Source organism: Solenopsis invicta, chromosome 6 (assembly GCF_016802725.1).
Source record: "Solenopsis invicta isolate M01_SB chromosome 6, UNIL_Sinv_3.0, whole genome shotgun sequence".
Lineage (NCBI taxonomy): Eukaryota > Metazoa > Arthropoda > Insecta > Hymenoptera > Formicidae > Solenopsis > Solenopsis invicta.
Window position 1 is genome coordinate 15397373 of NC_052669.1, and position 13416 is coordinate 15410788.

Consider the following 13416-nt stretch of genomic DNA (forward strand, 5'->3'; position numbering starts at 1 on the left):
TTGATTCTCAGATTACATAATGACTAGTTAAAAAATTAAAAATTAAATAATTAAGTTAAAAAAGTTAAATAATAAAATTAAATAATAAAATTAAAAACAACAATTAATTTAACTTTAATTTTAAATGAAATAATTCTTTATTTTAATTAGTTATTTTTAAACGTTAACTTATTAATTCTTTTCCTAAGTTTAAAATTTATTTGTACAAAAAAATTATAAAAAAAGAAATAAATTCTTATATAAAAAACGATATTTCTTTGTTATTCATATAAACTTGATAAAAAAAAATATTACATTAATTGGATGATCTGTATTATAATTGTTTAGAGTAATCTAACTAAAAAATTACAATTTTCTAATTTAATATAAACAGTGTTTTCAAAATGAACTTTTAATTTAATTTGACTAAATCTTAACGTAACTTTAATTAAAGTAATTTTTTGTTCATGTAACTTTAATGTAAAAAATCTAAATTAATTTTACAAGATACTAACTTCAAGATACTAAATTCAATTTAAAAAATATACTATCCAAATAACTTATCCAACTGTATTGATTTCCTTTCAATTACCGTTGATAGTCCCGTTAGATAGTACCGTTTAGAAAAAGAATCTTATATTTGAATATTTTTTCTAAAAGATAAACTTTTAAATTTAATACAATTTCCGCTTTCCTATATGTATATAATTATATATCTATATTTCATTTTTATATCTTTTCTGGTACTATTTAATTTTTATCTTGTGATATGACAGATATTTTCCAAATATATTGCATCTTGTTTAAGAAGAAAAGAGAGCGCCACTAAAATATGGTGATGCAGACAATACACGATACGATATCCTTTCAGAAATAACATTGAGTATGCAAGCGGGATGTTATCCAGGTGGTTATCGAAGAAGAAACCGCGGTGTCACTCATGCATTGAGAAAACATACTCGAAACTAATATTAACTGTGTGTTGGCAACATCCGAGAGGATCGTATTAACGACCTCTTAGAGCAAGATCACAGAAAGAATGCCATATGGTTGCAGCTGCTGGCGCGCAGCGTTGTTAGTAGAGAGAGATTGTCTGTCTTCTATTTTTGCGGAGCATAACACGATCCATGGACAAGGCAACGAAGGAAATCGCCACCGAGTATGACTGCTAATTGTTGCTGGCAATATTAAATGTATTTACAATACATATAATAACGTACAATGCAACATATTCATTTCTTTTATACTGATTTCTCTTCTAGTGAAGAGAAATTTACGTTCATTTTTCTAAAAAAGAAAAAATATTGCTTACATTCGTAAAGTTTCTAAACTAAGCACATTTGAAAAACTCTTGAATTCAAATGTATATTATATTTAGAGAGTCTTTGTTCTCACTATTTTTTAAATAATTAATTACTCTTTTTCTTGCGCAGCAAACGGAAATGGATTCAAAATATTTAAAATGAATAGAAATGGATTTAAAAAATCAAGAATTTGAATTCGATAATGATTACACAAATCCATCTCTATCCAATTAAAGTTTAAGAATTCCTTGAATCTGTTTTAATACATGAAGTGAGATTGAAATTACGGAATTTCTATTTTCTTTCATCCAACAAAATTATGCGAGTCATAAAATCCATTTTAATCCATGAAACGGAATTGAAATAAAGTAATTTTTATTTTTTCAATCTAAAATAAGTTTTTGCGGGTGATTCAATGCATTTTAAACCATGACATAGAATTGAAATAACTTAATTGTTATCTTTTAATTCAAAATGTATTTAAATGAATTGAAATGGATTATAATCCATTTTCATTTACTGGGCAGTTAATTAAAATGATATATAACAATGCGATATTTCTAATTATACATACCTATATGATATTCTGTGTTGATAATATTCTATTACAAGTTAAGTGATGAAAAGTGATATACACAACACGTTCTTTTCTACGGAATGTTTTCTTCTAAAATTATGCGCTTAGACAAGTTTAAATTTACTTATGTCACGCGCTCGCGCGCAAACACATAGACACACGTACCACAGTAAGCATGCGTGACATGCACCGAGGAATTCATCTTAATGAGCGTGGAACGAAGGGATGTCATTTTGGACGCTTTTTTTTCTTTCTTTTTTCTCTTATGGACAGTTCTGTCTAAGGGTGTTGTCAAGACGGCAAATATGTTGACAGGTCATTCAACATCTTTTTTGTCTTAATTGCATGCTGAGGCCATGAAGAAACTGAGGAATTGCTTTGATGATAAACTATCTTATGTTTATATTTTTCGCAACATATTCTTTACAGTTTTCTGGAGAGGAAGGATTGTAAAGATGCTTATAAGCAATGAATATTATTAAATTAACTAACAATTTATTTTGTGATATTTTGTATCCTACTTAACAGTTGTGTTTTAAAGCCTGGCAAATATGCGATGCACAGTTTGAGACTTATAAATGTATACAATTCACCTAGAAAGTTATTATTGGGCGCTAAAATTTGGTTAGCTGTTTCTCTCAATTTAAATGTATTGACGCATTTCTTAGTCATAATAAGTTATTATTTATCTTGGGTTTATTTATTAAAAAGGATTCAGAAATTGATCATCAAATAATCGATCAAAGATAAATTTTGTATGGAATACAGATTACTTATGAAGTTTTCTTCATTTAAATATATTGTACTTTAATTATTAATTAAGTATCATCTTAACGGTACATTTGCAAAATTAAATTTAAATGAAAGAAATTGTTTAATGATTGAAAAATATATTTTGGCTGTATTATGTATAAAATATTTAAAAACATAATTAATTGAAATATACATATATTTACAAAAATGCATAATTACTCCTCAATTATAATGTAAAAATATTACAGCGTGAAATATTATACGTTCAACATAAGAATCGAATGGTATTTTGTAACAAAAGTAATTATATTTATATCTCAAATTTAGGTTTATTTAATTTTTCATCGATATTATTTAAAAATTAATTTACACAAAACCGTTGCATTATAACGTATTACCTTAGAACAATTATTGCAAATTTTTTGTAAATTTATGCCATGTACAATACTGTACAATATTTACACAATATAGTTATTGAAGTGTCAGTTTTAGAGCTTATTAGACGCTTATTTTATTTTACTTAAAACTTAATTATTCTAAAATTTTAAAAATTTGTAGAAATTACTATATCTGATAAAGACACTTTCTTATTTGTATATAAGTTTCTAAAAATTTTTTTTACAGTTTTCAGAAAATATAATTCACAATCAATTGTTGTGATGTTTCAATATTGACAACCTTACTTTACTATTTCAAGATTATTACCCACACAGCAATGAAGATCTGTAGGATATACTAAAATTATCGCAAATATACGAAATATATCTCAATTTCTGAAGATATCACCAGTATGTCGTAATAAATAAATTATGTAATTATTCCCATATAAGATATTCAGAAGATATCTTATCCTTAAAAAAAATGAATATGTTCAGTAAATCTTAGAGATATCCTAAAGATGTTCAAAACAGATAGAATATTTTTCAAACGTCTTTAAGATATTTTATTTATATAGGACTTATAAAATAATAAAAATTAATGTACAGGCATTTTATATTATAAGGAAATCTGTATCGTGCACTGAAAGTACGTAACATCTTCTCATCTAAACATTGCAATGTTAAATGTTGAAGTGTGAATATTTTTTCAATATTGAATCTATATTGATTTTTCTACATTAAATGGTAATGTTGCTGTAACGTTGAAGCAACATTGAACAAATTATTATCGATATTTTTTTTAATTTTGTAAAGAATAAAAATAAAACGCTGTGTAAATCCAGAAACATAAATATTATCGATATACAAAATAAGTCTGTGGGCAAAAAGCCTTGATCTACATCTTAATGAACAGACAATGTTTTTTAAATGCTTTTTAAATGTTTAACAAAAAATTTTTTATATTTAATTTAATTATTGTGTCAAATTGACTTTTTTCTAAATGTATTCCTATTTATACGAATGACAGAAAAATTATTCCAAATGTTATTCCGCATTTGTGAAAATCAGTAAAAAAACTATAATTTTATATGTGCTCATATAAATATTATATGAGCACATATAAAATATATATATGCTTTAATTATATACATGTATACATGTTTCATCTTTTTGACATATATTCACCTAATCTACACACGTATTAGTATAAAGTGTCCACAGGTCATCACGAGGGATCGAGCGATCTTGGAAGTCAAGCAGCGTCGAACGCGGTCACAATTTGGATGGATGGCCGCTTGGGAATTTCTGATAGAAAATTCCCGAGTTTTTTTGCGAAAAATGTTTTTTAAACTGTTACAAAAATATTGTTTTGCATTGGAATTATGTGGTGTAACCATATTAATATTTACATTTTAAAGAAATTTTTTTATATATTGCAGCAATGTTGCAATGTTGCAGATTGCAATGCAATATTACGGAGACATTGCAGAAACAAAATTAACAATATGCCTGCAACATCTTATGGCATATGCCAGTAATTCCAGAAACATTGCAATATCATAATTTTTTTAATAAAGTAATGGCAATAAAGAGTCAAAGCAGAATATTTGCGTATAATAATATATTAATTTAACTCATCCATAATTATTCATCCGCATTTAGCAAACTAAGATCGGGCGACATTACTAAATTTTCCGCTGAATCTCTACATTCCCTAGCAGCACAACCATCCATACGTCGACTGTAAGAGTCGATTCATCCAAGTCAAGCTTTCAGAGTTGATTGCAAATCGACTTTGCATAGACGTCTGCAGACATCCTTCAAATGTTGACTCTAAGACGTCTAGAAAAGGTATGCGGTTCCGTGGTGCTGTGTGCATCATAGTATTGTTGAGAAACATGAATATTCATATCAATAGACGAAATAGGTCCATATATGAAGAAACCTCGATCTACATTCCAATGAACAAACAATATTTTTTAATTGTCTTTTTAATAAAAATTTTTTCATATTTAATTTAATTATTGTATAATATTAATATATATTTTCTAATTGCATTCTTATTTAAACAAATAACAGAAAAGTTATTCCAGATGCTATTCTGCATTTGCAAAATTAGTAAAAAAAACTATAATTTTATATTTGTTTATATAAATACTGTGCTTTAATTATACATATTTCATTTTTTTTGATAATGTATATTGACCTGATCTACCAATTATATACACATATCAGCAGAAAGTGTTCACAGGTCATCATGAGGGATTAGTTCGCAGCGATCACGGAGGTCAAGCAACGTTCACCGGAGTCGCGACTTGGATGGGTGACCGCTTGGAAATTTCCGAAAAAAAAATTCCCGAGATTTTTTTTGCGAAAAGGGTTTTTTAAAATGTTACACAAATATTGTTTTGTTCATTGGAATTATGTGGTGTAATAATATTTATGTGAATATTTTGGAAAAATTCATAACATTGCAATGTTGCTGGGATGTTTCAATATTTTAAAAAACGGACATCTTAATGTTGCTGCAATCTTCCAGCAATGTTGCAGCAATGTTTTGCGATCAAAATGCAATATTACAATGTTTCAATGAAATCATTTTGCAATGTTCCTGCAATCTCTTTGTGCTGTATGGGTAAAGTTAGGAACAATATCTCAGGAATATCTCGGATATCTCAGGGATACCTCAAATATCTCAGAAATAACCTTGAGATATATTTCACTTAATCTTGTGATATCACTACGTTTTGTTAAGTGCGGACATTAGTATATCCTATTAATATCTCTCTTACATAGAGATCTTTTTAGAATATCTTTGAGATATTGCAATATCCCGACTAGATATCGTAACAAGATTCTACAGATTTCATTTTGCTGTGTGGATATGTTAATTACACAAATTCTTTGTCTGTTTTCCATTATCAGATAAATAGGATAGACGAAGGAATGCAAAGTCGATAATCTTTGTATCAAATTAACTTTTTGACATTAACATGTTGCAATTATAGCTGTGTTCCGAAATTGATGAATACTGAAAATCTATTGATGGTCATATTACAATACTATAGATTTGTTTTATACTGTTGGCATATTGAAGAAAAATGCATTCAAATGTATAATTAATATATAAATAACAAATAAACTAGATAAGGTCTGTAAATTTTGAAAATTTTTGACACATACTGAAAGTCGTGACAAATCATTTGTTTTTGTATATTTAAAATCACATTTCGTATAACGTAAATTTATATCACAAAGAAGTAAAAGAAGTAACATTTTTACTTAAACATTGATTTGTATGAAACAAATTAATTTATTAACTAACAATCAGTGGTTGAAAATCTAGTACCAGGATATTCAAGATGCCAGATTGCACAATCAATCTCGCTTGGTATCTTGGAAAGTTTGTTATCGGGTTCACCGGAATATTATTTCTTTATGTCAGTTTTTTAAAAGAAAAGTGAGCATCTTCAATATATAAGCCGAACCAAACCGAAATGACTAAGTAATGTCAGAAGTAATTCTGTTTTTATTTAATAGGGAGAAAAGCTGCATATGCGACACTACAACGAGAGAATTACTAAGAGAGAAAAGCGAAAAGTGAGTCATGCTGGTTATATACGCGAGTTTTGCTAAAATTTTTATATCATCACGTAGATTTTTTTTTTTTTTTTTTTTTTTTCTTATGGACTATGTCATAATATAGAAAATAATGGTAATACAGTTTAACAAAAAAAAAACATCAGAACGAGATTAGTCATTTTTTGTAGTTTTTTGGATGCTGAATGTGATTTCGATTTTAAAATTGTTCATGTCATAGTTTTGAAAAATTTGCAGTTGAAGTTACATAAAAAGAGCTATTTTCATATTTTGACATATTATAATTATCTTATGAGACATGTTAAAAAAATTTTATTGCAATAAAAATTAAGTATACTGTTAATATTTCAACTCTCAAAAGGAATTTTTTATTCCAGCTATGATTAATAAAGTATGTATGGTTGAATGTAGAATCTATTGCAAAAATCCTATGAATTAGATTACTGATTTATCAAAACGCTTTTAAGTATATTTCTTTAAATAAAAAATTTTTTTTATTGAATATGAATCTGATGTTAAAATTAATAAATTTAATATAACGGATGTCAAAATTTAAAATATGTTCAAATTTTTGCATTTTATGTATAGAAATCTTTTATGAATACTGAATATGAATTTTATACTACTGCAAATTTTAAATGACGAAATTAATATAGTTAATAAAAAATAAAAATTCAAATTTAAATTTTAATAAAAAAAATACCTAGGATAAATTTTTCACTTACGTATCCCATATTTAATCATAAATATCTTATTAATCTGACACAAAAATTCTTTCTAATGGTTGAAAGTTCTTACAACTATTTAATTTTGATCGCAAAAAAGCTTTTTCAACATACCATATACTATAGTTTTATTATAATATAATAAACTATGTGAAAATAACTCTTGTTTACAATCTTAATTGTAAATATCTCAAAATTTAAAAATTATGACATAATAAAGTAATTTTAAAACCAGATTTACATTCAATATCCAAAAAGTTATAGGAATAAACTAGTATTATTGTAACGTTGAAAAAATCATGTTTTGTTAAACTTTGTAAAAGAAAAAGAGATAAGCATATTGAAATATAAATATATCTTTCGAGATTGAATATTTGATCAGTGAAAATCACAAAAGGATTATGTTCCGTATGACCAGCGCTATTATAATAATGGAATTATCAAAATTGATATAACGCGAGTTGTACTAATTCCTAATACATTAGACGGCCGAATAAATACAAATATGTAAAAGGATAAGTGAATGAGATCTTTTAAGTAGAAATATTTGTGCTCAATTTCAAAAAATGTTATTATTTCCTGTGTGTCTATATTTTTGCATTAAAGAGAAACATGAATAGTTTAAAAACGTAAAAATCTATTAAATTCGTATTTGTATCAACTGAACAAGTATATTTTAAACGAACGTACCAGTTTATTTTTCGAAAATTCTTCTTTTATTACTTTTCTCAGTTTATTTTTGAAAACAAACAAAAATTTTAATATTTATGAAGAAAATATAAACAGAAACAAATCAAATTCTACAATTATTTAAATATAAACACTTTGTTATTTATATTCTTTTACTCGATGCAGAATGCAAAGCAAACGTTATCTATGTGGATGCAACCAGCCAAAACGATTGTAAGTTCTGTGAGTCTTCAGTTAATTTACAATTAACAGAGATTATTTATATAAATTTTAACATATAATATTCATAATTTCACGTCTTCGATATATATACATATACACATATATATATATATATATATATATATATATATATATATATATATATGACATAAAAATTAATTAGCTAAATTACGTGAAAAAAATTTTATATTTCTTTATTAGGATACGGAACGACGGTATGGAACCAATGATTTCAAATGATTGTACTAAGAATGAGAAGTATAACTCGAAAAGTCGTTGCTGCATCAGAAGAAATTCTTGTTAAGAAAGACAAATAAAGTGTCCTTTGCCTGAGATGTACTATTTAAACATACAAAATATTTATAGGAAAGTTTGAAATTTTATAAATATATATGTGTAAATATTTTGTACACATATTCTTATGTTCGGAAAATGTATTACATATCAAAATGTTTATAATGAACTAGAGAGATATTTGACCATTACTGTAACGACACAAATTAAGCAAGAATGCCTTCTACGATCGCAACTAGATCATAGTGCTTGTACTGTTATTGAATTTGAAAAAAGTATATCACACGTATAATACAAGCAAGAAGATCTAGCTGCGACCGTAGAAGGCATTCTTGCTTAATTTATAATAAACATTTATAAATATATTATATGATACATATATGTATACTGTGTGTATGTGTGTACACACGTACGCACGCACGCACGCACGCATGCCAGCACGCACGCACGCACGCACACACACGTATGTACATATGTGTGAGTGTGTGTTGCATATATATAGGGTGTCCTATTTTAAAAAACGGACCTCGATAATTCTTCAATGAAGCATTTTTAGCAAAAATGTTTCAGACACAAGTTGTATGGTTTCGAGGGGGACATAAAATAGTATCATTAATTTGACCTTGAATAGTTGTTTGAAGGTCACGTAAAGGTAACCTTCAATTTTTTTAATAGAATTGCCTACTTTTTATTGCATATTCTTATAGCTTATCTAGAGACCTTTCTAAAACACTATAAATAAATGTTTTCCCGTTAAGTATTTTCCGAATTACAAGACTCGAAAGTTATAGTACCGCTGGCATTAGCATCACTCGAAGTGTACCACGTGGAGGTTGCCTGGTCGGATTATACACCTCTTTTATGTTCAAAAAGGATTGGAGAATGATCCATACAGCCAAAGTAAAATCAGTCGGTGATCCAGCCCGTTACGTTCAATCCCCAGTGATTTTCATATGTTTGGGCACCTAAAAAAGCATTTGGGTGGCCGTCATTTTGAAACTGATGATGCCGTAATCTAAGAGGTTACACGTTGGCTGCCACAGTAACCAAAAGGCTTCTTTGTTGCCAGCTTTCAAGGACTTGTAAAAAGACGAGATAAGTGTTTGTATGTTGTACAGGGTGAATATGTCGAAAAGTGAAATAAATGTCAGGAAGTTACTTTGATTATTATTGCCTCTATCCAGTTTTGCGACTTATATATTGACTGACCCTAGTATACACGTCACATGATCAAACCAAACGGCTATCTCAGTAGAAACAAGACGTCTCGTTTCTACGAGGTATAAGTAATGAATGTACGAATATGACTAACGTCCTGTATATATTTTTTATTTATTGCACTAATAATTTTTGTATTTTTAAAATATTTAAAAAATTCTATAAGACTTTATTACATATTTTTTAAAAATACTAGGGAAACAGGCGAGCGCTATACAACTTTTGTAATTTACAAATTACAAATTTACTCGACACACTTTAACTCTTGACACACATAGTAGTCAAAATCTCCGCAATGACAGTAGTACACGAAGTAAGCACAGCGGAACAACCAATCAACATTAAGAAAAGTAACCACAGCGTCAACAATAAATTTCGACAGATGCACGACTATCGATTTAACATGGACTTTTTCAAATAGGAACTTTTCAAAATATTTATGAATATTTATAATAAATTTTGCTATAAGGATACTTTCTTAAGATCTTTTATACAAAGTTGTTTTCTTCCTACTATCAAAATTATTTTATTATGTTATACTCAATCGTCAATGTGTGAAATAATAAAAATGTAATATCTGTAGAATTATTAGAAACAAAATACAAGAATGATTTAAAACTAATAAAAATACGACTGACTTATGTTCTACAATTTACCGAATTAATTGTATAAGAAAAAAGCATGTTATTTACCTCAATTACACACAAACTCTTCGAAATCACGTAAGGGACAATTATATTTTGCATTTATGATGCGAGTTCTAAGATATATTTTAGCTTTTGAACAAAAGGCACTGTTACTACATAGTCAAATAAAGCATTTATTTCAATTAATTTGCCGAATTATATGATATATATACAACAGATACAGTCACATGTAGTCATTGAGTTATTACGTATAATCACGCTATAACACATAATAGATAGTAACAGTTACAAGTATCTCTATGTATAATTGGCATCTAGCGAGTTAGCAATGAGAAATTCTATGAATAAATTCGACATACTGTAGGAGAGTGACAAGCCCGGTCGCACGTTCTGAAAATCCAAAACTCGATTAATACGCGTCCCATCTGTAGGTGAAGAGTCTATAAGTAGATCCTGCGCGGGCAGAACGTCAGTCATATTCGTATATTATTTATACTGACCTCGTAGACACGAAACATCTCGTTGCTAACGAGTTAGCCATTTGGTTTGATCATGTGACGTGTGAGTAACATACTTAAAATTTTTCATCAACCACGAATTACAACGTTAGTCAAGCCAATATTGTTATTTACAAAACAAAATATAAAATATTTATATTCTTAATCTCTTTTTCTTTTTCTTCCTCATATTATGAAACGGTATTTAATAATCCATACTGAATTTTTTTAGAAATATAACAGAAATATTTCAACTAAAAAGTAAAAAATTTTCAAAAAAAAAAAAAATCGCAAAATATATCTACAACGTTTTCAAAACAGCTTTAAAATAACATAATGTCCACGATTCTTGCACTTTAAATCTTATAAAAAAATTATTGAAAGATTTGGAAAAATTTGCAATTTTTCTGAAATATTACCTGTGATATGTATTCTTATACTGAAAAAATTACTAAAACAACGGAAATCTTTTTGAAATATTATTGACCTCTGAATATAATAAATTTAAATATTATTTCTGAAATATTTTAATTTTATTTTTACAAAATTTAAAGTGTTCTCAAAAATATGTAAATTTAATTAAAGGATTTATTCAAAAAAGAAAATTTATTTGAAGGACAAAAAGGTTACAATCAAATTATAAAATACATCTAAAATTTTTATTGTACTTTTTATTTAGTATACTTTTACTTACTATTTACATTTTTACAATCTGATTAATATAATAAATGTACATATGGTATTTGAAAGGTTTAATTAAAAGATGCATTGCACACACGCATACACATGCACGCACACGTACACGCGCGCGTATATGTATAAGAAACAATATTTTATTTGAGTTAAATTCTTATATTAAAAAATTCAATCTTTTTAATTAAAAGAACGTAAAGTTAAAGCATTACGGTAGCCTGAATCATTTTATTTCACAGAAACCTTTCAGAATTGCTGCACACACAATATATTGAAATCTTTCTGAAAACTTTTCGCAAAAATTGATATTGTTCAAAAAGATTTATTTTATCAACATACATTCAGTATTTTTTATTTCTTTTTTATTCTAATGAAAAATTATTTTTAAAACAATTCTTGGAATAAAAGTCTAGAAGTTGAAAATAAATAGATAATAAAAAAAATAGAAAATAAAGATTAAAAATTACATAAAATATCAATGATAAAAATACAATCTAGCTTATAATTCTTCAATATATGCATCTCAAGTCTTTCCATTGAAATCATCGATCATTTGACATTATGTGTAAAGACAAATATATCAAGTTTTATAACGTGGACAAAAGCATTTATATGCGAAATCTTTCTAAATAGCAGGTATTATAAAATAAACGTCGCAGCTGAGACTCTTTCGTATTTTGCACGTATTCCGAAGAAATAAAATAAGATAGGTAAGAGTAATGCGGCTCGCAAGAAGAAATATTTCGAAACGAGAAGATGTTAAATGAGCTAACTGTCTGACTGTCACTCCGCCTAGTACCTAGTTTCTCAGTGCTTCACGAAAATGTGAGTTAAAACGATCCCGAATAAATATATCACAAGTTTCGAAAATACACATGTAACTTTGTCCACGTTATAAAACTTTTGATATATTTGTCTTTGAACATTTTTGATTGCAATTTACATTTTTTAATAATCAATTAAATAATCCGTAATTTCACATAAACGACCAACACGGAAACATTCCTCAATCCATTTACATTTAACAATTTTTATACATATTTGCTCTTGAAACTGTGTTTTTATGTTTTTCACAATTGTGTTTGTCTCATTATCTTCTACAAAAAAATGCGTAACGGAATTATCAATCTTATCTTTAACTGTACCTGACATAAAACGGAATTTAAATTTAGCATAACACGATTCATTATAAAAGAATCCAATTATATCTCGAAATATCGAATAGGGCGATGTATTCGTAAACAATTCCTTGTCCATTTCCTTTTTCTGTTCTATGATAAACTGATTGTCCGCATTCTAAATAATTTGCAAAATTAGATTAGTACGATAATACATATAACATGGTTATAAATATAACATACAATTTGATTTATATAAATACCTCGAAAATAGTTGGTTTCCCAATCTTGCCAAATGAACGCTTCAAACTTTCCTCATCTGCATAAACAGTAAAATTATCGTAATATTCATCATAATTTTTCGTAATTTTGTGTTTAGTTATGTCTCGACTGCATAATAATTCCCATGGTAAAAAATCATCCAACGAGACCCAGTTAAAACTATTAGTAATACGTTTAAACCAATCCAAAGTTACAACATCGTATTTTCCACTTATTACTTCCTGCCCTCGCATCTGAAAAAATAGTTTGCATGTAATTTATTGTACTATTTTAATGATTATTATATGTATTCAAGCTTGTTAGTGCGCACGCAGAAAATATAGGATTTATAAAGCTTGTCCCCACCTCCTATACGTATTCCGAAAATGGTTCAAAATTAAAAAAAATTGCGAATAAGCGTTCTAGGATCTACTGTTTTAACCCTTTAAAACATGTTT

The 13416-nt window shown here is 27.4% G+C and overlaps 1 protein-coding gene across 5 annotated transcripts in view; it reads right to left on the reverse strand.

The window, feature by feature from the left end:
- Positions 1-11594: 11594 nt before the first annotated feature.
- Positions 11595-13416, reverse strand: part of LOC113005309 (DNA ligase 4) — a 139716-nt gene continuing 137894 nt past the window's right edge. For all 5 annotated transcript variants that reach the window (XM_039451249.1, XM_039451250.1, XM_039451251.1 and 2 more), the window contains 2 exons: positions 12961-13212; positions 11595-12875 (listed from right to left, as the gene is read on the reverse strand). In XM_039451249.1, the coding sequence (XP_039307183.1) occupies positions 12528-12875; positions 12961-13212 (600 nt within the window). In that variant the 3' untranslated portion in view covers positions 11595-12527. The remainder of the gene's footprint in view (positions 12876-12960; positions 13213-13416) is intronic.